Source organism: Cygnus olor, chromosome 9 (genome assembly GCF_009769625.2).
Source record: "Cygnus olor isolate bCygOlo1 chromosome 9, bCygOlo1.pri.v2, whole genome shotgun sequence".
NCBI classification, from domain to species: Eukaryota; Metazoa; Chordata; class Aves; order Anseriformes; family Anatidae; genus Cygnus; species Cygnus olor.
This window is the reverse complement of record NC_049177.1, coordinates 3250309-3275612: the sequence shown is the minus strand read 5'-3', so window position 1 is coordinate 3275612 and position 25304 is coordinate 3250309. Positions and strand designations below refer to the sequence as shown.

The window sequence follows — 25304 nt, the reverse complement described above, 5'->3', positions numbered from 1 at the left end:
TAACACTTCTAGTTGGTGTTAACTAATACTGAAGACACCAGATAGGCTGCATGAACATGTGTTTGCAAAGAACAGAGAGGAAGGAGTTAATGTAGAAAGCAGCACCCATGGCATGTTCATTGTTAGCACCATTTAAGCTAAAAGAACAGAAAAATATTTATGCCTGGAAAGAATAATTGGGGTGGTTACATATTATGCTAAACAAATATAAAAAACTGTTAAGACACTAGAGGACGCCAAGACTAGGGGTTGTTCAAAAAGTTGTTTTTGAACAGGGTCATTCCAAATAAGTCAGTTCTGTTGTAAAGCTGTTTAGATTGTTTTCAATGAAAATATTTCCTATCTGCCTCAAGATAACCAACCTTCCACATATGAATGAGACAAAAGATCAAACCAAACCCCAATCATGTCTCACAGACAACCTGGAATTGGCCATTGTATTTTACTTCCTAGCTTTGCAGAACCAAAGGTCTGTCTTCAAAGTGAAGCTGTAGGGAGCCCTGTGAGTGTTTCACAAAAGTCACGTACTGTTAAACAGTGACCTGAACCTTGTTCTAGTGACCCCTTGCCAATGATATGGGCTATGAGGAGACTGATGAGATGAAAGTATGACTGCTTCCCCCTATCGATGATCTACAGCCATTTCTGCATACAGATTGACTCTTTAGTATGTTATCTTTTAATGGTTCCATGTCGGTTCTCTCTTTTCACATTTTTACTTTAGTCATCAACTCTCTGATTTTTCAAACAGTTGTCATGTATTTGTCCTGCTGTTACTCCTGCCTCCTTAACTGCCCACATTTTGCCATTTGTAGCACACTCCAGCTCAGGCTTTCAGGTTGACACCTTGATTTCTGCAGCACACATGTGAAGCCCTGGGCCACGCGGTGCGCACAGCCGTTCTAGCTGCTGGTGCTCAGGGTGGGCACAATGAGCTGACTGCAAAAACAGCAGAAAAGCGTTCAAATACCGAGCCCATGCACAACACAAAGTTACACCTAAAATTAATAGGGATAGGTACAAATCAGTCCACCTGGGAGAAAGCAAGCCTAACTTTGTATATTGATGAGCTTTCAGCTGACTATTGCTACTCTGGTGATATCTTGCTGTTATAGCAGATAGTTCTGCTGAAATAGAGGTTGAAAGCCTGGATGATAGAGAACAGAGGAAGGAAGAAATCAGCGCTCTACTGCCCGCCTGTTGCAGGCACTGCACAGCCCTCGCTGTGAGGGACCCCGGGCAGGACACCACCACCACCATTTGCCTGCCCCGGAGGCGGCTGGGGCCGGGAGATGGCGGCCGCCCCGGCGCGTGGCGGCGCATGCGCGCGGGCTCTGTTTGGCCGTTGCCGTGGCAGCGGGCCGGGGCTCGGGGCTGGCGGCGCACGATGGCGCTGAGGCGGCTGCTGCTGCGCTACTACCCGCCGGGTGCGGGGCTCTGGCAGGGGGACAGGCCGGGCCGGGCCTGGCCTGGCAGCGTGGGGAGGTGTGGGTGGGTGTGTGGGGAGTTGTCGGTAACCACGGGCTTCCTCGCGTGTGCTCCTTGCTCGTGTGGCGCGCAGTGGGGTCGTGCAGCTGCGTGGCGTGATGTGGCTTGGGGTGCTGTGGGGTGGCAGGGCAGCTGCTATAGGGCTCCTGTCCGCCAGCGTTGTGCTGCGGAGGTGGTACTGGTGATGGCACCTTGTGTAGGCGAGGCAGGTTTATTTACATCACCTTGTTCTGCTGAGCCACGGGGCGTTTAAAAGTTCAAAAGTCACGGCAATTAGCACCAAAAAGTGTATGTGTGATATAAAGGTCTGTTTAGTGAAAAGTTGCTATGTTGCTTATTTTTCATTTGGTTGTTGTGTGGCTTCTCTGAGCAGAGCCATGCTTTGATAAGGTATGCCAGCGAGCTGTCTTCATCGTTACCTCCTTCAGGAGAGTGACTGGTTTCAAGAAGTGAAACAAGGTGGAGAGGGCAAGCCCAGGGAGTGTGATGTGATAACAGATCTTTCTGCCAAATTAAACGTTTTCCTTACATACAATGGCGTGAAAATGAATCCAAATTATCCTTTCCCACAGAAAAGCAAGGAGTGGCAGAATACTAAGCAATGAGGTTAAACATTTTAATACGTTAGCTCAAAGTACATCTTGTGGAGGTGACAGAGCACACCTGGAAATGGGAAGTGTGCTCTGGTTTTCTGTGTGTTACTGCACATAGGCCTTTGCAAACACTGAAATTAATGTAACAGTTCTTGTAAAACATATTTTCAGGGCTTCTTGGAAATACAAACTGCAGCAAGTATCTTCAGTACAGTTTATTTGAAAACAGCTGATGAAATATTGTGAAAAGTGGTTGGGGAAAAGCAAACACCAACAACTTGTTATTTTCCAGAATTGAAAATGGATCATCATCATGGAAGTAATAATATTTAGTATTTGTTATCATATAAACACACCAGAGTTGTTCTGCTAACTGAGAATTCGGAACCTCCTTCTTGTCTTAGTAACTGGAAGTAGGTCTGCTAAGTCAGTAGGGAAACGCAGGCAGAAGCATTAACAGTATGCATTATAAAATCCCTAACATCTAATTAAAACCTGTTTATCATGTATTTTTAAAGGAATTATTCTGGAATATGTACAAGGTGGTGAGCCGAAGACCAGATCTATAGATCTACTTGATCTTAGCCCTGAGTAAGTATTAATTTCAGGCAACAACAGTATCTGCTGTTTTATAGCATGTTTATATACAACTCTGTTTGATTATTTTAAACATAATTGACGTGAATGATGTTTCTTTCACTAAAATGCACACTGAAAGATCCAAATATAAAAACTATTTATTTTGGTCTACCTGAAACTGTCCAGCTCAGTATTCTTGGCATAACAAGTCACTTTGTGAAAGACAAAAGTTGTCTTTCACAACTTAACAGGAGTATAACCACTGAGAGGGTACTAATTTATGGGTATATTAGTGGCTCCTGTTTAGAGGACTGAAATAGAAAATCCCTTTTAGACTGCAATGATTTCCATGCTAGCAGGAAGGCTAGGCTTTCTCAGTAGGACCGGTTATAAGTATGTGTTTGCACTTTCACTGCTGCATATTGTCAATCCTCAGTTTATCTCATGGATGGGTAGGATTCAGCAGTTTATCTGATTGTAGAAAAAGAAGATCTGATTCTACAGATTAGCTGTGAACTACTTCCTGGGGTCTCCATGAGTACCAACGGACTGTGGACCATGTCCTAGTAATTGTTATCATAATTATGAGTTACAGGAACATACATATATCTGTGAAGACACACACAGAGATCATTTTAATGCTTTCCACATCTAATTTTTGTTGTTGCTACTTCATGGGCAATTCATGAAACTCCACTGTAATTTAAATATTTATTCCAAAACCAAGTTTGGATACACATCTCCCATGTCTGACCCTCTGTGGAAACCCATTGAGAAGATAAAGCTCTTGCTGAGCTAAAATTCTAACAGGTTAAATCTGACTGAACTGCTTTACTAAAGAGGGAAAGAAGAAACCAAGAAAGATTTATTCATATTTCTTTTAAGCCATTACAGGATGAGATAAATGAATATCATTTAATTTATTGCTTTCATTTCCCTGCAAGTAAATAATATGCTTGCATTTATAATCATAACTATTGCCAGAGGATGAAATCTGCTTTTTTTCCTCATAACTAGCACAGATGTCATAGCCTTAGTAGAAGAAATTCAAAAAGGAGAACCTCTCATCACAGCTTCATGCAAGGAATATGTCATAAATTTAGTACGAAGATTACAGGAGAAGCTAGGGGAACCAGAAGATCACAAGTTCTATCTTTTTAAGGTCAGAGTCATCTTTAAAATAATATTGGAGATTCGCGGGGTTTCATTGGAGTGTTGTGATTATGTTTTTAGAGCTGTGTATTGTACCTGAGGGCAACATTTGGACTTTATTACTAATTTCTTGTGTCTTTTTGATCACCTCTCCACTGTTACAGAGACTGAATATGGCCTGGTTGTGCCTGTCAGGAATTCCCCCAAAAGGCCAGAGGTATAACTGTTCCTACACGCTATTTACACAGGCTTATGTACAAGGGTGTGTTTTGGATGGAGACAAATAACTACCTTATTATTCAAGTAACTCTGTGGACCAGCAACACCCATAGTTAAGTTTAAACAAAAACTACAAATAGAACCTAAATAATTAGCTGCTGGGAAAGGCCCTGAATATTTTTATACCCTTGTCTTCTTGTTCTTCGTTTTGTGGAACTTAAGTTTGATTTAGATATTTGGGTACATACAGTAATACTAGTCGTCATTACTTTCTGCCAGCCAAGACGTGAGCCAATGAACTGGATAAAGAGCACTTTTCAAGGTTAGGGTTCATATAAGCCTTCCATAGTGAATCTTGTCAATAGGACTGGAATAATAAATGGAATAATGATAATAAAAAGATTCTTCATTCTTTTTTCCTTGGAAAGCTGATGAAAAATGTAGTGTAGGGGCATGTACCCACACTTCTTTTCTTTGAGTAAGGGAGTCATAGTTTCTGTGTTTATACTGTTTTGTTCTAAATTAATTTGTCTTCTTTTAAGTTGTAAATATTAATATGTAAATATTCATACCAATATGCAAATATTAATGGCTTGATCTTCAGTTTACAGACAGCACTTTGTAAATGTATTTTAAATAATGCAGCTTTTTAAGAGCAACGACTAGAGAGACCTTTTGGGACTTCAAATCCAGGATTCAGTCTATCAGAAGACAACAGACTTAACTGTATTTAATTAGGCAAAGAAAAACGAAATTGCTTCCAGAGATGGCATGTTGCAATCTGAAATAACTAAGTGTTCTGTCTTCATTGTGTCAGCAGATGGCGTTGTGTAGCTGTTAAAAATTGCGGGTCAGTACTACGGTATTGGTCATTGTCCTCAGTATAGAGAGAGAAGGGAGAAGTTTTTTGTTGGGTGGTTTGGTTAAAAACAGAACTTGCAATGTTGTTAGATATAATTTGGATTCTTCTGACCAACAGTGCACATCTGAGTGAATAATACAAAAGATCTGTACATTTAACCTTGAAAACAGAGCTTTCTATAATACAGTTTCTTAAAACACAACAAAGACTTTTTAAATTTAAGGTATGCTCTCAGATGTTATAATGCCTTGCTTTTCACAATCTTCTAAAATTGTTTGTTCCTCACCAAGACTGACAAATACTCAAACGTATGTCTAAATTTCAGTGTAAATAACGTAATTGTCATTTGTTGGGTATAGTGCCATGTTTGATCAGTTCAGAAATACTTGAGGAGGGCAAATCCAATTGATGCCAGCTTAATTCTTTCACTCAAGAGTAGTTAGAAGTGTGTGGAAAAAAACTTGGTTTAATTTTCAGTTCCATTTAATACATGTAAACGAAACGGGTATCCGACTTTCTGAGATACTAATAAAATACAAAATATGGGTGTGAGCATGTTTTTTTTTTTAAACAATGTTCAGTGCTTGCATTGTTTGGAAATGAATATTTTGTCCTGTTGCTCAAGAGCATGATCTTAAGTGAGTAGATAGGCAGTGAGATAAATCCATCCTTTGGTTATTTCCAGTAATTGTGGTGACAGTGCAGTGTTAGGCACCCCGCAGGGAAGCGAGCCATTGTAACGAGTTCTCAGGTTTTAAATTACTGCATAGCAATGGCACTCTGCACTGATTTGCAGATATTATCTTAGGGACTTCTGTAACAGATCTTGCAGAATGGAGGTATGTTTTTTAATATTGCCCTACAATTTGATTATTATATCATTTGCGCAAGAAGTTCTTGCAGGCTTGGAGCTCTGTGGATGAAGTAACTGCAGCAGTAGGTATTGAAAAAATAGTGTTAGTTCTGTGGTCTGAAATTGAACATAAGCCTATCTAATTTTCCTCCCTTTTTGTTCATAACTGTTAAATATATTTGTTGTTCAGATTTGCCTGCATGGAGCCCTAAAAATGTCATGGATCAAATTTCCATTAATTTCCATAATTTTTCATACTTATATGCAGACATTTGTACACAGTGGGTGTTTCAAAAAACAACAACAAACCAGAAACAAAGTATTTTTGTCATTTCCATATCTTGATTACCCATTCCCACTCTCGCAGCTGAAAGGACAACTTGTCTCACTTTCTTAGGAGAATAGAAAATTTCTGTTTCTCTCTGTCCCTTACCTGACCATTGTTGTTTCTCTTCCATTTCTATGAGTTCGTACTGTTCCGAGTTGAAGATCTCTGAGCTTCCTTTATTTTCCTTTCTGAGACAGGCAGCTGAGAAAGCTAGATGAGAACAAAAAGTTGAAGCCGTGGTAATATGTCACTGATTAAATGGCATTGCTCATAAGTCGTTCCTTCTTCATTCGTGATGCTACAGAACAGTGGACCACTGCTGTATTTTTATCATCTCTTCACTCAGCAGTTGCTGTGATTTCTCAGGTCATGATATTGTTATTCTGTAGAGGAGAGTCCAGCTTGTGATAGATGGAATTCGTTCAAATGCAAACCATATTATACAGTAGCCAGGTTATTCAAACACAAACCAGATTATATATTGGCACACTGACTTTTATTGGCCAGTGTCTGAAACTATGGTTACCTATGTGTCTGAAACTATTTTTATATCTGTTTAATAGGCTTTAGTATATGTTATTATTGGTATGAGGTAATCTACATGAAGCATATGTACTGTCTGATTAAAGGGCCTTTGAAACATTAGAAAAACAGTATCCTCCAGAATCTAAACAACACAGGCAGAAATCCAATTTGAAGTCCCCTCTTTGAATTTTGTTTTGATAAGTATCTTTGTTACTGTTCTGTATGCTTTTTTGTCATGACCTCATAGGATAGAGCTGCAGCTTATTTTTGTTCTTCCTGTTTTTAGAAGCAAAATCATATACTAGCTGAAAGCATCCCATATATGACATAAAACATTCAGAATACTCAATTCATCTGGATCTGATGTTTCACTATATAAGGCGTAATAATAGTTAGGATTTTCTTCATCAGGGAGCTCACTAGGCATGTCGCCTTCACTCATTTGTTTTTGCCCTGTCAGCTAAGGCCTAGGTTACTTCACTGGTCTCAGAGAAAGTGGAGGAAAAGCAAACAGGAAAACAATTCATTCAAGTGAAATAAGAATTTTAAATCAATGCTATGTAATATCTGCAGCAATAACCTGCTGAGGCATGACTTTTTTGGTTGTTTGTTTTTTAAATTAGAGATTGATATATTACGGCTGTAACTGCTAATCTGACAGGAGGAGGAGGAAATCGCAGAATCACAGGATGTTAAGGATTGGAAGGGACCTTGAAAGATCATCTAGTCCAACCCCCCTGCTGGAGCAGGGACACCTAGATCACATCACGCAGGAAAAATATTAACCTATTGAATGTTTTGAATATATATATATATATATATGTATATATTTTCATGTGTCAAGTGTTTTCTGCTCTCTTCCCCCTTCTATTTCAGGTCCTTAGGGCACATATATTGCCACTGACTAATGTAGCATTCAATAAATCTGGTTCTCGGTAAGTTGTTTTCAAATTCTAGAAACATAATCCCTAATCAAAGTCTTGTATTTGTAATTTACATTGCAAATCGAATTCAGTGCTCTTATCTTTCTGAAAAAAAAAGTCAGCTGTGCTATTTATAAACAACTTCAGCCATGACTGGGAATTAGACTTTAGGCTTCTGTAGGAGAACCAATGGGATATGCAAAGAAGTAGTGGTTGAGATTCAGTGGATGTCATTTTCTTCTTTCAAGATGATAGTTTGTTGACAATTACAGTATTTCACAAAGAAGCGCCCTTATGGCAATACAGCAAGCATCACTGAAAGCTGAAAGAGTCTTTGACATAAATTAATTTGGAACTTTCGCTCTTGTGGAATTTTATATTGATTGATTTCACTATGGGCCTATACCAAATCGTTTTTCTTTAATGTCTTGAAAGCAGCAGCTTGCATTTTAATTGAAATACACTAAAGATTAGAAACAAGTGTTTTATATCTCTAAATAAATAATAATAAAGGATCCTCCATGGTCATTGATCAATATTTTAGAAAGAAAGATTTAGGGTCTGAGACAATGCTAGCTGAAATTTGTGGAAGTCACTTCTTTTCTGATGTACCGGGAGCAGTAACATATTGACAGTATTCAGAAATTATTTTCTCTTTGTTTTAGCTTTATCACTGGAAGCTATGATAGAACCTGCAAAGTATGGGATACTGCATCAGGAGAAGAGCTACGTACACTGGAGGGACACAGAAATGTTGTTTATGCAATAGCTTTCAATAACCCTTATGGGTAATTATATTTTCGCTGAATAAATAACAATTGCTAATTGCATTATTTTGCAAATACAACACTGTTACTAAAGTTTTAAAGTAAAATAGACTATCTCAAAGAGTTCAAATTCTGAATTGGAAAAGTTCAACTGTAGCTAATCACCAGGATGACACTGTATATTGTTTGTATAAGCCATACATATAAGCATTTTTTCTGCTTTGATTTTTTTAAATGATATTTAGAAATTCAAAGCTTAAATTTCATTAGGTATGCAGTGTCTTGATAAATCTATATGCATGCCAGTTTACTGTATTGTAACACAGATTTATTTCTGATAATATCTACATGATCAGATTATGTTCTAATAATCATTCCTTACTGCCTCCATGTAATTGTACGTGAGATATGTATTTAATACAGTTTCTGTTGCTGCAGTTAAAGAGAAATAATATTTCTATCGTAACAAAAATATATTTCTCCACTTTTTGTTACATGTGTATTACATAGTCATTACTATTTAAGACATGATATAAAAATGTCAGAGATGTTGAGTAATTTTTATAAAATCCGCAGGGTGCCGCTGTGTGAATGTCAAATATGCATCTGTGCATCTTTTGTTTTCTGCAATAACTGTTTGCCCTAGGTCAGAATTGCCACCTGTTAGATGAAGGAAATTATGTTAGGCACTGAGTTTTCATTGTTGTTTGCTTCCTGAGGAAGCTTTTGTATAAGTAAGTCGTTTTGCTTCTCTGCAAAATAAGATAGAAGATAATTCCTGTGTTTATATTGAATCACATTACTACTTTCACTGTCAGATGCCCTATTTACCAGTTAAGCAAAACACAGTTAACATCAGGAATTAAATGTTAAAGACTTGTTCTTACATTACTTGGAGCATCATCATTTCCTTCTGAATGAAAAGACTTTTTCCAGCCTAGAGCCCGCTATGTCAATGTCTTATATTCTGATATTATTCTTTACTTTAAAATAATAATTCATGAAATTGTTTTATATAGTTCAAGTGAACTAATATATAACAAAAAACTGTGCAGAGGTCAATAACTAGACTGTAATACAGAAGTGGAGAAGCAATATACAGTGAGTGAAAACGCGATGGAAACCTTGTGCTATTTTAATTTAAAACTTCAGTTAAAAAAGACCATTTTTCCGCTAATTTTTAGGCTTCAATATCCTTTCCCGTGCTACGTTTTCTGGGTACCTCACTTCAATCTTGCTCTAACTGCAGTTAGTCCCAACTCTTCCATTGACTTAAGTGGGAAGAGAGTTCACTCGCTGAAATTTGTGGAAACTGCTTACAAAAAACAGACTGTAACAGTTTATAAACAAACAAGCCCTCTCAGATGAAATGGCACAGCTTTTAAATACTTCTGGAAGTACAGCATATAACCTCATTCCTAATGTAAGTTACTCCTCAGTTATCTGCTAATTTTTCCCATTAATGTAACTTCTGCTTGTAAAATCCTGCTGTAGGATCTTGTAGTGTGGCAGAATGCACCAAAATGCATGCAAAAGCAGAAACCCCTTCACGCAGCTTCCTGCAGGGAACTCCAGATACGTTGACCTCTGTCTTGTGTTGAACTTGTACAGAGGGAGTGACCGCTGGCTGAAGTGGTGGCAGGTGCCCTTCGTTCTGTGTATGGGAGCAGAGGTAGAGAAGGTCACAGCTGCCACTCTCTTTGCAAATCTGCACAGGAGCAGTCACTACTTAATTAATAGAATTTATTGGTAACCTAAAACATTTTGCAAGAGGGAGTTTGAAGAAATATATTGCTCTTACGCTTGGAAGACTGGGTATTGTTTCTGTGAGTTCTACTGTCTTTGAAGTCAGAGATTTTCCTTCCAAATAAAAACGACAGTGTTTTTCCATTTAGTGACAAGATTGCCACTGGATCATTTGACAAGACCTGCAAACTGTGGAGTACAGAAACAGGAAAATGTTACCATACTTTCAGAGGACATACTGCAGAAATTGTGAGTGCTGATGAATGTTTCTTACTCCTGTTTCCGTGCAACATTATAAATAGCTTTGCGTTCCGTGTCTCTGGGAGTTGACATTGGAAGGGGCAGACATTTTGCAACATCTGTTCACACATTCAGATCCTGTGAGTTTTTCTGCTCTGCACAAGAAAAGATACTCTGAAAGTTCTTATGAAATAGAACAAACTATATACAGTTGAAGTGGTTATTTTTTTCTACATTTTCCTTTGTTTGCTAAATGTTTAAATGTTTTTGAAAAATACAACAATCTGAATTTTCAATTTATTGCACATATTTATTCCTTGATTTTTTTAATGTATTGTCCTGTTATTTTTCTACGTATGTTGTATTGCCTCTTATTTGCAGAGCTGAATACACAAGAACATCATTGCTTATATTGCTGTGTTTCACACTAAGATCTGTACTTCATGGCCAGGACCAACTGGAGCCACAGAAGAATCAATTTCTGAAATAAAATAGCATTTTAGTATGTTAACTGAGAGTATGTGGAATGATGAAATGTTAATGATTTATGACAACGAAACAGTTTAAGCTTAAAGATGTTTGATTTCCTTTCCAGTTCCTTTGTTAGCAACAGCAAATGTCTTGCCGCACAGCGCTTCAATTTAAAAGATCAGGGCAAACCCACTAAAACGCTCTGTTTCAGTGCAGAATATACTTCTGAATAAAAGTAACTATAGAATCATTATCCAATAAGCATTTCTGGAAACTGTTTCTGGAAACAGTCTGCATTTATATTGTCAGTTGCAGGCCCCATAACTAGCGTGAGAAAATGCCGCTTTACGATGGGGGAAGGCAGTGTTGGTTTCAGTAGGTTTTTAATTCTCTGTATACTTCTGAAACAGTTCTCCCTTACCATGAAGAACATGATTGCTCATTGAGATAGTTTGTAGTGATTTTGCTTCTACAAATCGGTTAGCTAAAGGCCGTTTCAATTTCTGACTTCTGTAGGGGTTTAATCTGACGTGTAATGAGTTTACTACCCAAAGTGTTACGAGGTGTGCTCACAAATAATTAGTAGAAGATTATAGCCAGCAGAAAATTATGGTTCTCTGAATGAGACTTGTTTCTAAAAGAAGGCTGTTATTGTGGATGATTCATTGCTGGCAGGGGCATGTCCTTGGCTATTCAGTATTTAAAAAGAAAAAGATAACTGGACAGAATGAAAGTGCACCAGTGGCTTTAGCTACTGTTTTCCTTTTTATATGGCACCTCCAACTCCTTGTTAGCAGAACAGTCGTATTGAATAATTACAGAGAATGATTTTTTTTTTAATGTGAAAAAATGAATTAGAGAAGTTGTTGAATTTTTGTTCTTGCTCTTTCATAAGTAAATATGATGTTGTGGGGGCACCTATGGCAAATGGCCTAGATAGTGACACCTGTTAAAAGTGTGAGTTTACAGAGTGTGTGTGTACGCAAAACCAGAATGCTTCTGGAATGCAAAACCGGAATGCTTTTGCCCCAGACTGATATTGTTAAAGAGGAAGGCTACTATCAGCCCCCAAATGATAGTGCTAGATGGGAGCCAACTTGAACAGTAGCTGGGGAATTTCAAAGATAGTTTTGAAATAAAGAAGACCCTGAAATGGAGTATATGAGAAACAAGATGATTTATAACAAGGTTGGGGAAACATTAGACTAAAAGCAGCAGTTGTGAAAAGCTGCTCTGGCATGGCTGGAAGTCACCCTGACCATCACGATCTCTGAGTAGATCAGAGAGTGCAGCCTCATTTTTTGAGAGACCATGTGGAGTCTGCATCTGCGTGGTGGATTGTCAGCATGGCCGACAAGGAGGCTTCCTTCCCACCCTGTAAGGTGTGGGTATGTGAATTTGGATGCCCGATCACTGGCATGGGGATCAGCAGATTATATGAAGTGACATGGGTTTACCTACAGCTAGAGCACTTGTGTCTCCTGTGGAAAGTGCGTGCAAGTAGGGGAACACATACTCGTAGAAGGTGGTGTGTTTGTAACCCACACATCCTGGGAGGGGCGACGTGTGAGCATGCGGGAGTGTGGCAGTTTGTGTGTGACTGCAACTTCTCGGAGTTGTGGAAGAGTGTTTAGAAATTTGTTGCTGTTAAGATTGCATAAGATTCTGATCCTGTGGTTTATTTATTGTATTACAGATGTTGATGCTGAATATATAGTTCTCTGCCAGATACGTATGCACTGTTAATACATTAATAAACTGCTTCAATTCTGATTTTGTATAAAACTTTGTGAACTAAATTTCTCCCTGTGACGCAAAATGAAGCACCTAAATAGTGAATTTTAATCCAGGCTCAGAAAACAATACAGGGAATGTTCCAGTAAGTCTTTTTAACACAATGTCATTGTAAAGCAGCCAATTAGTCTTCTAGATTTGAGTAGTCATCAGGAGCTATGGGACAAGGATTTGTTGCTCTCCTAATGAACTGTCAGCCTTGTAATTTTTCTGTAAGTCATAAACTATTAAATCAGACTGTTGTCTTGTTCAGAAATATTGTGAGCCTTTTTCTTTGTTTTGAGAAAGGGTATATAAATAATCTTTCCCACTTTTTCTCTCCAATGTTTCTTGCTACAGGTATGTTTATCATTTAATCTTCAAAGCACATTGGTGGCAACTGGAAGCATGGATACCACTGCCAAGTTATGGGATATAGAGAAAGGAGAAGTAGTAGTTACTTTAAGTGTATGTTTGCTTTCTTTACGTTTTTAAAGGTGTTCCTTGCTTTCTTAGTTTTCTAACAGTATAACTAATACTACAGTTTTAAAACTTGCACAGTATTTCTGTTACCAGGTGGTCCCACAGAGGCTGCAATTACAAAACATTAAGAAAGCTTGAAGAGAATGATAAGGTTATGGTGTTTTATAAGGAGTCCTATTTATAAAAAGGCAGATTTTCTCATTTCAGTGATGTTACTGTTATAGGTCAGAATGTCTTCCATTGCTCATTAAAACATGTTGTTAATACTGTAATTTATCACCTCTTCTGCCTAAAGTAACTCTGAGAAAATCAACGTCAGAGGCTACATCTATATGAATCGTCTTCCTGTAAACATTGGCAGAGGAAAGCCATCCAGTTACCTCTAGATTGTGATTTTGTTTTGCTCTACATGGTTTGCTGGGATTCTGCTCATTCAGATTGGCCTGTGCTGTTTCCATGCATTTCTCATGCATAAATCCTAAATAATAAGTAGAGCATATGCTTCTTCCCTGGTGTGTGTGGCCTGTAGCATGGAGAAGGCTTCTCTTCCTCCTCGACTTTCTCTCTCCTCGGAGTCCTGAGCAGGGAAGAGAGCAGTGAAATGTCTGACCCCATATCTTATAAGTATGCTTAAGTTAATTTTTCCAAGCCTCTCCACTGAGACCAGTAACAAGCTGCACTGTAGCTTACTGTAAATGAATCATCTGATTTTGGTATGCATTGGTGAACAAATGTGATTCTGCTAAAATCAAATATGGAAAAATACCAGTCACATATCTGATTCATTATCTATCACTGGCAATTACTCACTGCTTAAGTGATGTGCCTGATTTTTTGCAGTTGTTGGGATATCGACTATTCTACAGTCCAGTAGGTCTTTCTGTTAAAATTGTGATATATTGGACAAGGCAATAAATAAGATACTAAATTGTTGTAGACAGATTATGCTGCTGAAAAAGCTACATATTAAACTAAGGTAATGGAAAAGTTCTATTTGCATTCTCACACTCCTTTTTTAAAATTTTCTCAGGGGCACTCAGCAGAAATTATTGCATTGTCTTTTAACACCACCGGAGATAGGATTATCACTGGCTCGTTTGACCACACAGTAGCAGTGTGGGAAGTTGTCACTGGCAGGTACTAAAGTACTAATAAATATCATTTTGCATTGCATATTTAATGACAAATGAAAGAGACAATGTTGAGCTACAAATTACAGACTTTTTTTTTTTTTTGCTTCTTTTAGACTCTGCATTCTTTCATCTATTTATCTCTTATCTAGTTTTATTCTTCTAAAAAGAAGTGCTGCTCACCAAATGCTTTTGTATGCAACAGGTTTAGATTTTTGTTCTAAATTCCCATTTACTCATGGGAACTGAGGAGGCAGACAGAATGGGTATATCCTACACTTGTTACTGGAGAATGGTCCAAACAGGAAAATATTTTATCAGCATGGAAACTTGTGGTTTTGAAGGTGTCTAGAATTTCTAGATGGAACTGACTGTTGAAGTAAAATAAAGACTGTGTTATTTCATAGAAAATTAGTCTGGTCACATTGACTTTAAAAAACACAGTGTGTCCATTTTCCTCCTCACACTACTTTATGTTAATGTATATTTATGAAGAGGAGAAAATTTGGTTCCTCTGACTGTAGAGAACAAAATGTCTTTATTATGCCACCAAATAATAATGTAATAGCTAAGTATGATGTTGTATTATCCTGAAAAATCCTCTTGTTTTTTCAACTGGAAACTCAGTATAAGTAGAATAATAAAATGGTTGCTCTGATTACTGACAAAGTAATTTATGAAGATAAAGATACTGTGTCTTCAGAGGTGATTTTTTTTTTGCAAGAGCAAGAAAAATATCACTGAATTTAATAAATAAAAGGAAAATGTGAGCATAATGATATCTTGGAGTAAAAAAACAATGTTGTATAGCTTCAAAATAAGAGTTATCATGATTTTAAAAAGTGATGTACACACATTAGTGTGTACATTTAAGGCTTGATTCTGTAAGCTTTGAGCTTACTCAATTTCAGCAGTTTAATGTTTGGTAGCACCTCAGAGTCACTCATTCAGCAAATAGGATGTTTGGATTCAACTTCATTCAGCCTGGTGTTCTTGCAAATATTTTTGTTTGAAAACAGCTTCTTCCAGCTTCTTGTCTGAGGCTGCACTGAAGTCAAAGTCTTGGGATTTATTGTTGCATTCTTTTTTCTACAAAACGAGTGTGGGCTTCACATTAGGGGCAATAGCAGGAAGTGGAATATGAAGGAGGAAATTCTTTAAACACTGGTAATTCTGGTAATTAGCAAGTGGGCAATACAATTGTGCCAGGGCCAGCATTCAGCCTTCTAAATGTTAGTGGGGCATGGATGCCTTTAGCAATAAAGAAGAGGTGTGGATAGAAAGACTTGTGAGCTAATCATGCTTTTCTGCACACAGTGTCAGGTAGATTTGCAAAAACCTTGTATGTGAGGTTGTGTGCCCTTCCTTCACCACATAAAATCACAGAGAAACACTGCTTTCCAAATTTGGGTATAGTTGAAGTTTCTTGAATATGTTGGCTGCCTCTGATAGAGTACCTGTGTTGCTCAGTTCTTTTCTGGGTAGGTACACAGAAGTGTCCTGAGGGAAGCAGACATAGTGGACAAGAAAGAAACCTCAAGAAGACTCAAGTTTTTCATTTAAATTGAAAATTTTATATGGCATTTCACCCGCCTGTTTTCTTGGTTCTTCCTGATTGTGTATCTGATAGATCATGGTTTCTGTGAGATGTGTTCCACACGTTCATATTTATTCTGATTATTCACCAGAGATTTACACTGAGGCCTCAAGCCTGGGCTGTCTTTTCAAAATTTGGAAATCAAAGCTTTATCAACCTTTTTCATGATTAGATTTTTTGGGTATTAGGTATTACAATAACAGCATTCCTGATGGCCAAATAGTATGTTCAAAAAATAACAAAGATAACTGTTTTCTGTTTGTTGATTTTTGTATTTACTGTAAAAAGGTCTGCACCATTGCAACAATGCAGGCCTCACATTGTTAGAAAGAAAAAGTAGTCATTCTATAAAACAACATGAGTAGCATCAAGTTTTTATTATCATAAACAAAGAATTCAATTGCTCAGGAGACTTGCTTTGTGATGTGTTCATTTAGCATATATATTAATTTAGTTACCCTTACAAATCTTATGCGACAAATAAAAACATTTCAGTTACTTAAACTCATTTAGTTGTTTTTCTAGTCATTAGTTTATCCATTAGTTAAAGCTGTTTTCTATTAACGATTCCATGATATTAGCATTGTGATAATATCCTAATTTACTTATCCTTTAATATGTATATCAATTAATCTTTTTTAGGTTTCATTGCTTTATAGGCCATTAATTCATAGTAAGCAATAATGGCTAATCGTACCCGTCTCTATTCAGCTAAAGCTGATTGAAGATTTTAATGGAACTAGTATTTGTCAGTCCTTGTGCAGCAAGTTTAGGATTAATGAGGATTAGAAATCATATTTCAATTTGGCTGTCATTTGCCTGTTACTTGGGTACATGCTTACTTTAAGTACCTGATTAAGTTCCATTTGATCTTCAGTGGATTTTATAAAAGATTTAGATTAAATACTCTGGTGATACGGAGTTTTAAAAATACCCTGTTTACAGCTTATTGAAGTAGGATAATGGGAGAGTAATGTGGAAAAACTTGCTGCATATGCTTTATATCTAGATGAAAAGAAGAAATCGGTCTCACACTGAAAAGTCATCACATTTCATTGGAAATACAGTCGTTAACATATTTTTGAAACAGAAGGGAGGACTCTTTCATTTCATTCTTCACTGCCTCTTTGTCTCAAAGAGAAACAATGGAATTGATGTAGTGCTGGAATGCTAAATGAGCTGTACCTCTCCGTTTAATTGCTTTGATGGGTAAAGTGGTGAAGATTTGACACCTTAACTATACCATTTTATAAGTTTGCTTATAATTTATATTGTTATATCATAATACACACTAAAAATCTAAATTCTCTTTTTTTTGTAGGATGTTACATACTTTAATAGGCCACCGAGGAGAGATTAGCAGTGCACAGTTCAACTGGGACTGTTCTCTCATTGTCACTGGATCAATGGACAAAACATGCATGGTAAGGAACTTGAGTATGCACTGGACACTGGTACATAAGCTCTCTTGCTATTCATTATAAAGTAGCAAGCAATTTATTGTCAGAGTTTATATAGAATATGGTGAATCCCTGTTTTCGTTCAGAAAAGCACTGTAGACTATTTTAAAAACTTTTCTATAAGTTAGTTAACTGTGTGGTTTAAAATGTCACCCAGTACAGCTGAACTAAAAGGCAGACCTGGGCTGTTACAAGTAATTAATATTGTTAGTATGAAAAATAAAGGACTATTTTGCAGTTCATGTCCTGGAGTCTAACTCTTTTTTTTTTTTCTTTTTCCCCCTTAATACTTGTGTCACAAGCATCACATGTACTTTTGGCAGGTCACTAGGAGATAGATTTTCAGTTGGAATGCTTCTGATGAATGCCTGTGATTGTTAGCATTAAACTGCAAAAGGATTACATTTCAGTGGTGAGAAATTGTCCTTTTTTCATCTGCACAGATACTGCACACACAACTGAAATAAAATTGAGATTGAGGTGCTCAGCAGTTTGGCAAATTTGGTATGCCAACACTTAAAAAAAAAAAAAAAAAAAAAAGGCAGTCAAATTTATAGCATTCTTGTTTTGCTCGCTACGGAACAGACAAAGCTGTAATATTTCCCAAATCCATCTCTTCACAGTTTATCATACAAAAAGTTTTTACCAGAAAGGTGGAGTTTTGCTTATCAGAATCAAAGCAGGATCACAGAATGGAGGAATTAAGTGTCTGACTCCTGAGGTCCAAGCCCACCATGCCATGTGTAATAGCTGAATACCTCGAAAGATGTTCCACAAGATAAATTATTGGAATCTCTTATGAATATTTTTGTGTGTTGCAGACACCCCCCCACCCTGGGAATTCAAAATGCCTGTATTTTGAAAAAAACAAAAACAAAACACCAACAAACCAAACCCCGCTCTTCCTTCATTTTAGGTAGCATAAGCAGATTGTAACAATTTAGACAGATACTGGTTCTTTTCCTGAATTCTGTCTCTCTTATATCTTGTTTACTGTATTTTTGGAATTCTGTTCTGTTTAGCTCTTACCGAAGCTTTCTTGTCAGCTCCTTGATATGTAAAGCTATGTCTTTTGTAAATGTGAGAGCATTAATTTAAACTAATACACATAATTCATTAACGAATTTGTAAATAAATGCAAAGTCCATGAGCTTCTTATATGAGCTTGTTCATGTCAATGAAGTTCAGTTAAATAATGATATATATTGTAAGTTTCATTTAATCAGGATGCTGAAATACAAAATATGTAGTACTTCATTAGGCTGAAAATGCAGTGATTCTATTGATTTATATCCAGGTTTCATGTTAATACATTCATTCAGGCATCAGAAAAGACCTATACGTGTCATTTCATTGATCAACTAGTTACCTTTCAAGTAAATTAGTCAAAATAAGCCAAAAAATACCTTTGTTTACCTATGCAGCTGTGGAATGCTATGACTGGGGCACATATAGCAACTTTAACAGGTCACAGTGATGAGATACTGGATGTCTGCTTTGATTATGCTGGCCAGCGTATCGCAACGGCCTCTGCTGATGGTAAGTGAAGTGGCTTGGACTACTGTAAAGATTGCAATACTTGCATAAAAACATCTTTGTCCTTTTCCTTTGTTTCTGTTCTGAACTCAGCTTGATCAAAGTGAATTATTATTAATTGAAACTATAGATCGAGCTATGTTTGTTGCATTATAGAAAGTTTTGCATTAAACTTTGGAAGTTTTCCCCAGTGAAAATTTTTGTATTTTTCATACTTTATTCACCTTTAACATCAAGCCTAAAATATAACTTGTTTGTGGCTGGAAATGTATTTTAAATATTTAGTTAAGTGGCTTTTGAGTGAATTTTGCTTTGGGTAGCACAGATTTAAGCACAGCAGGAAAATACACAATGAAGAGTTGGTGAAATAAGCAAATTTGTTTGTTATTGGTATGCAGCAATTTTGCATGCTTATTATTATTTTTTTTTAAGAATCACAATAAATAGTTTTCTGTGTTCACCAGCAGAAACAATTAAGAAGACAACCTTTCCCAGCCAGATTATAGCTCCTTTTTGATGTACTTTATCCTTGGGGGGAAACTGAGTTAAAATGTATTTCTTTTGAAATCAAACCTGAGGATGAGGCCCTTCTGGCCTTATTAAGATGCTCTTATTGGAAAGCATACTTAAACAGAACAATTGCAAATGGCTCCTAATCTACTAACAGGATCAGGAAGAGTCTATAATGCAGAAACAAGAAAGTGCATTGCAAAACTAGAAGGGCACGGAGGTGAGATTTCGAAGGTAAGTTGTATGTGATTTGCACCTTTTCTTATTTAATTGTGTATGACATCCAATCTGTCACGTATTAGGTGACACAGGAATACTGTTAAAGAATAAGCACGTTTTTTAGTATTTTGGTGAAATGTTAAGACCACTGCCTTCTGAGACTTCTGCCATCACCCTTATTCCTTGCTTCTGTTGGATCTCCTGCTCTTCACTCTTTTCATTTCTATGCACACCTGATTTATGGAATGGAAGAGAAAGAACATATTTCTGTGGGAAAATACATAGAAGGTCTAATTTTCAAAAGTGCTTAAGGTACTTGGAAGCTCAAAGCCCATTTTAAAAATCACTTGGTCTTGAGAAGTTTACTCATGTAGTTCACTGAAAATCTTGTCAAGCTCAATTTTGAATGCCAAAGTTCAATTTCAAATGCATTTATTTACTTCCAAAATTTTGCATATTTTAAAAACTTTGTTATTTAATGCTTGCAAGTTTTCATTTTTTCTTTCAAATAGGTAATTTTCATTAGCTTCCATGCTAGTATGCTATATTTGTGCTGCTTTTTTTGATGCATTTTGTAATTTAATTGTTAATATTTTGAAACTAGGATGGTTTTTTATGAACAAAATTCACATGCTTTGATTGTGTTGATTTGGCTAGTATAATCACTCTAGTGAGAGAATACTAAGTTCAGAAGGGCTAGTCCTTCCTCACTTAATATACACAGTACAATATTTGACGCTCAGTGTAGATGCACTGAGGAATGTAGTCTGAATACATGCTGATGTGGGAGGGTTAGGGACACTACTCATCAGGGTCCACAGTTCTGGCTTGATTTCTCTGCTGGAAGTGAGAATCTGCTGATCAGCATGCTCAGCATGCTCAGATCTGATGCTCAGCATGCTGAGAAGTCAATCTATTTCTGCAGATGTTCTGTGTAGCTGTGATCGCTTGGGAAGGTTATTACTTAGAATCTGATTTCTGGAGAATGGGCATTTTGCCCTCAGAAATTAAACAAAATTGCATTACATACCAGGTAGTGTTTGGTTAGTGCTCAAAAAAAATCTGATTATCTGGAAATGCATGCAATTTAGGGAATGAATGTTTAACAAAATATGAAGACATACTGCATAATAAGTGACATTCAGTGGGAGTTTGGATATTATACAGACATACGTTATTTAAAGTAGAACTCTATAAAATATGTGTATCTATTACATTGGAATAATGATAATGTTTAAATAAAGCTGTTACCATTGTAGAGCAATCGTGATCTTGGCGGATAATATTCTGAAGTCTTGATGCCAGTGTGGTCAATGGACCTTGGTACATCCACAAAGTTTCCAGCCACAGATGTTTGCCAGGATGATGCTAGTGAAATTTTAGCAGAAAAAAAAAAAGAATGCAGGAGTTGCTGGCCTCTGTTTTCATCTTTTAATTTCTAGATATGCTTCCTTTTTTGTAGACGAAGTAATGTGTTAAGTAATATAATTCTTTTCTATATTTTTAAAAGATATGTTTCAACCCTAAAGGCAATCGTATACTAACAGCCAGCTCCGATAAAACAGCTCGACTCTGGGATGCTGCTACTGGACACTGCCTTCAGATATTAGAGGGTCACAGTGATGAGATATTCTCCTGTGCTTTCAATTACAAAGGCAATATAATCATTACAGGTAACTAACATATTCCAGTCTTTTTTTATATTCCATATCTTTTTTTTTCTCTGTTTTTGTAATACATTTTAAATCTTGTTACGCTAAAAAATTAAGGAGTCTGAAAAGAGTCCTGCAGCGACACACCAAGAATGACTTAGCAGTGACTTAAAATGTAGTCAAGAAAAGCTATAACCTTTAAATATATTTAATATATATTAAATATTTAAATATTTAATATACAACTATGGCCATGAAGAAATTTGTGTAGAGACATGAACATACCGTACTATCTGTCCTATGGGCATGTACTGGCCCCAGGCCAGTGAGTAAGCCATGCTCTTGTAATGCATTGCAGCGAGGAAGTTCTGGGTGAGAAAAATGCAAAGCTTTTTGAATGGGAGCATACTTTTGGGTACTTGATGCAGCACTCTGTTCAGGTTTCATTCATTTCAGCCAAAAAGTCCTGGGAGTGGGAAAACACACAAAGAGTATTTGTGATTGCTTGGACCTTTGTACTGAACTACCAAAATATGGGGGTGCAGGATGATCTCAGTGAAAAATACTGCTGCAGGTCCTGCTATCTTTTGCTGGTCGTGGACAGAAAAAACATTATCTGTCTGTCTTCTCTGCTTTCAAAGCAGGCTGTTGATATAGTTAACAAAAATGAGTATGTTGTCCTAAACTATTCCCTCACAATGTGTGTTTATTACTAGGGAGCAAGGATAACACCTGTAGAATATGGCACTGACTGAAGACAAGGAAGGATCCAGTATGGTATGTGCCTGCGTCATGAGTTTTGTAGTCAATAAACTCAGTCTTTCAGATCTTTTTTCTATTAACCCATTTGTTGTTTCAGCGTTGCTGAAGTAACCAAGTTACCTAGATTTTGATAGGTTTGACTTACTGATGTCTAGTAGATGGAGAATCACAGAGTAGCAGAAGTGACCTCTGGAGATTGTCTAGTACAATATCCCTGCTCAGAGCATGTCAGCTCAGCAGGCTGCCCAGGGCCCAGTCAAGTGGGTTATGAGTATCTTCAAGGATGGAGACTCCACAGTTTTTCTAGGCAGTCTGCTCCAGTGTTTGATCACCCTCAGGTTGAAGTGGAATGCTTTTTTGTATTTCAATTTGTGCTTGTTGCCTCTTCATTCAATACTACTGAAAAGAGTCTGGCTCTGTCATCTCTGTTACCCGAGAGAAATCATGATTAGCATGAACGAACCTGGGATGCCCCCATTTCTTTGTGTCTTTGTTTCGTGGTAGCTCTCTTAATTAAAAAAAATAATAAAAACAAAAAATACAGCATTAGTATACTCTCAAGAGTGAAAGGTGTGTTGTTATGCACCTGCTTTGAGTACTTTTGTATTTTTTTTGTTGTGTAATAATAAAGTATTGAGTTCAAACATCAGTTTTGTTATTCATAATAAAATGCCCCATTTGATATTTCCAGTGAAAAACATTAAAAACCATTTATGAACTGTACTGCTATTAACTTTTGCATGCATGCCGCAGTTAAACTTCTACTCATACCCTTCCATATTTGCCCACACCTTTCCATTCCTTTTTGGTCATCCCTAATTCTTCCATTCTTACCTAAGGTAAAAAAAAAAATAAATAAAAAAATAAAAAAAATTACTGGCAACTTGAAACACTGCCCACCTAAGATTTGTAGCTAAGGATCATGGCATGAGCTGAGAAGTGGATAATGAACTCCTGCGAGTTATTTACCATACAATGAGCTCTCTCCAGTCTTACCTCTCCATCAATTGCCAACACGCTTCACCTGTGCTGAGCTCTCCCACCTCCTACCAGAGCACCTGAAGCTGCAGCTGCTCTTTTCAGGTGAGTAGCAAAGTAGCAGAGCTGAGTGGTGACCTCTGGCAGGCTTGGAAGAAGGGATGAAGAAGCAAAGAGGGTAGGATAGAAGAAAATAAGTGATGAGGTATTGAGTGAGAGAGATAAGGAAGAAAGGAAGCGCATAGCAGAGAATGCACTTGAAGGTATGTGTTTATAGTGTGTATCTCTGGGTGGCTGTAGACTTATAAATGTTAAGTGTAATGCGAAGTAGTAGTGCGGGTACAGTCTGGCTCTCGCTGAGTGCTTGCCAGTATCTTTGACTGTAAATGAAGAAACAAAAATGCTCTGGAAAATATCCTGGTTGTTTCAAGAAGTGTCATCAGTGGAAGAACTAAGCAATGTGCTGTGCCTCGTTTAGAATTAAACCTGTAGCAGGAGGCAAGGTGGCTAGTATTAATGTTGCAGTAATGCTTGTGGTGTTTCCTTCTGTCTTGTGCAAAGACTTGTGGTATCAGAAGAGTGTCTCCCTAATCTGGAATTAAAAGGGCCAGGAAGGACAATGCATTTGTGTTTTTATTTTAGAACTGACCAAAACCCCTAGATCAGTTTGCAACTGTAATGGGAGATGTGACATGGTGAATTCTGGTTAACGGAAGTGGAGGAAAGCGAGTATAATGAAACGTGTGCAAATACTGCTCGATAGTTAAAAACTGAAATTTGACCTGCTGTAAAATGATCACACACACACAAAAATCTTTGGATTGTGAAGCGGAAATAGATTTTTGCTTAATCTTTGTGTTCTTTTCTATTTTCTATTCCATTATTAATTTTCTCCTGTACTATGCTAGCGATTCAATGAAACAAACACCTGTAGTATCTTTTAGCTTTCAGGCCTTGTCCTATTGTTTATGACAAAATTGTGACTGAGTTGAGGTTTCACAGACAAAGCATTGGACTGAGAGGCCACATGGACTCTTTCTGTTTCTAGATTTGCTGAGTGAATAGAATTACTTTTCAGGTTATGTTATCCAGGTTTCTTGCTCAAATGTGAAATACATCTGCTCTGATTCACAGCACTGTGGAAAAACGTACTGACTTGGTGCTTCAAAAAACTTAAATAGTACGCCAGGTGTATGCTTGTGTATATGCTAGGTGTATACTCGTGTGTATGCTTTGATGGTAGGCTCTCTACACCTTGATTTACCCATCTGTAGATTTAATACATTATACAGAGACTTATCAGGAGTGCATTCTATAGGTTTATCATTCTGAAACCATTCTGTCTATGAATGAAACCAGCTTGATACCACTTCAGTCTTCATAACCAAAATTTCCTGTGTGCGCGCTCTAACTCTGTCTGGTACTTGTTTAGTCTTATCATAACATTTGGCTTCTACATACCTTGTGCTCTCCAAGCTACCACTTGAGTGATTCCCACTTGTAATCACAGGGCAGATGGAGTGGAGAGAGGTTTTCAGCATCTTATTGAAACTCTGTCAGCTTTACGCACTGCCATGTTATTGACAAGCATTACCGTAGGAGGCTCCTGGAGTGTGCTGCAGTAAGGATTGTCACAGTGGAAATCGGATTTGCTTTATTGTTTCTGTCCTTTAGACCTCTGAATCCTTCTAGCATTTACCTCTATGAATGTACAAGTTTCTTTTTATGGAGAAAGAAGCCCTTAGCTTGTGTCATATCATTTTCCCAGGACAGTACATACATTTTGCAAGACAAGGACAAAGATTTCCATGTAAGTGTATGAGGTGTACTTAGACTTGACATATGCTTTTGGTATCTCTTGAGATTCAGATCCTTTTCTGAATATGTGAGGATGATATTAATACTCATACCCACTCAGGTTTTAAAAATGGCATTTTGCAAGAACTTGCTTTTGTGCTCCTCCTCTGCGGTCGCTTGTATTTCCTGGGCAGTCAGTGAAAGGATATGGAACGTGTCCTGCGTGGTCGTATGTTCCGGTTTGCTGCACTGTACTGTCTGATTTTCAGCTGAAGCTGGGAGGAGGGCACAGTACCCCTCAGCCAGACCTGTCTTACAACAAATTGTTTTAATTAGTTTGACAGTCCAGCTGTCTAATTTAACTGTCCATCCTGCTAAATGCTTGGCAACTACAAGGTATTTTCTGGGGGCCTATTCCTAGTGATGGCAATGGCCTTAGAGTGGATTATAAACGTTAATGCAGTGGCATTGTGAGTTTGCTTAAATGTTACTTAGGAATGGCTCTGGCTTGAATTAAAATTTCCTTCTCGGTTGGACTTTTATTTTTTTATAATTTATTAAGTGACTTGTGGGCTCTTGATTTCAATGGAGTGGTTTTTGTTGTTTTTTAAAGGCATTTTGAACATCAGAGTGTAGGATTCATTGTGACATCCCTATACTC

At 37.3% G+C, this 25304-nt stretch overlaps 1 protein-coding gene across 4 annotated transcripts; it reads left to right on the top strand.

Annotated features, from left to right (window-relative positions):
* Positions 1–1039: 1039 nt before the first annotated feature.
* Positions 1040–22381, top strand: DAW1 (dynein assembly factor with WD repeats 1). Of its 4 annotated transcripts, none has more exons than XM_040567377.1 (14): positions 1040–1427; positions 2600–2672; positions 3678–3822; positions 7476–7534; positions 8188–8310; positions 10185–10284; positions 12880–12987; positions 14033–14139; positions 17051–17153; positions 18614–18728; positions 19393–19469; positions 20965–21127; positions 21823–21883; positions 22003–22381. In XM_040567377.1, exons 1-13 carry the CDS (start codon positions 1322–1324, stop codon positions 21855–21857), a joined length of 1314 nt encoding a protein of 437 aa, XP_040423311.1. In that variant the 5' UTR covers positions 1040–1321; the 3' UTR covers positions 21858–21883; positions 22003–22381. The 4 variants fall into 4 exon arrangements, with proteins under 4 accessions (XP_040423311.1, XP_040423310.1, XP_040423309.1 ...); XM_040567376.1 differs by having other exon boundaries at positions 21966–22381; XM_040567375.1 differs by having other exon boundaries at positions 21823–22381.
* Positions 22382–25304: the final 2923 nt, after the last annotated feature.

Bases quoted from the DNA above. Each gene is read 5' to 3' on its own strand.
- DAW1 (XM_040567377.1), top strand. From the start codon at position 1,322: ATGCGCGCGGGCTCTGTTTGGCCGTTGCCGTGGCAGCGGGCCGGGGCT. The intron at 7,535-8,187 runs GTAAGTTGTTTT...TCTTTGTTTTAG, and splicing joins TTCAATAAATCTGGTTCTCG to CTTTATCACTGGAAGCTATG. The intron at 10,285-12,879 runs GTGAGTGCTGAT...TTCTTGCTACAG, and splicing joins GAGGACATACTGCAGAAATT to GTATGTTTATCATTTAATCT.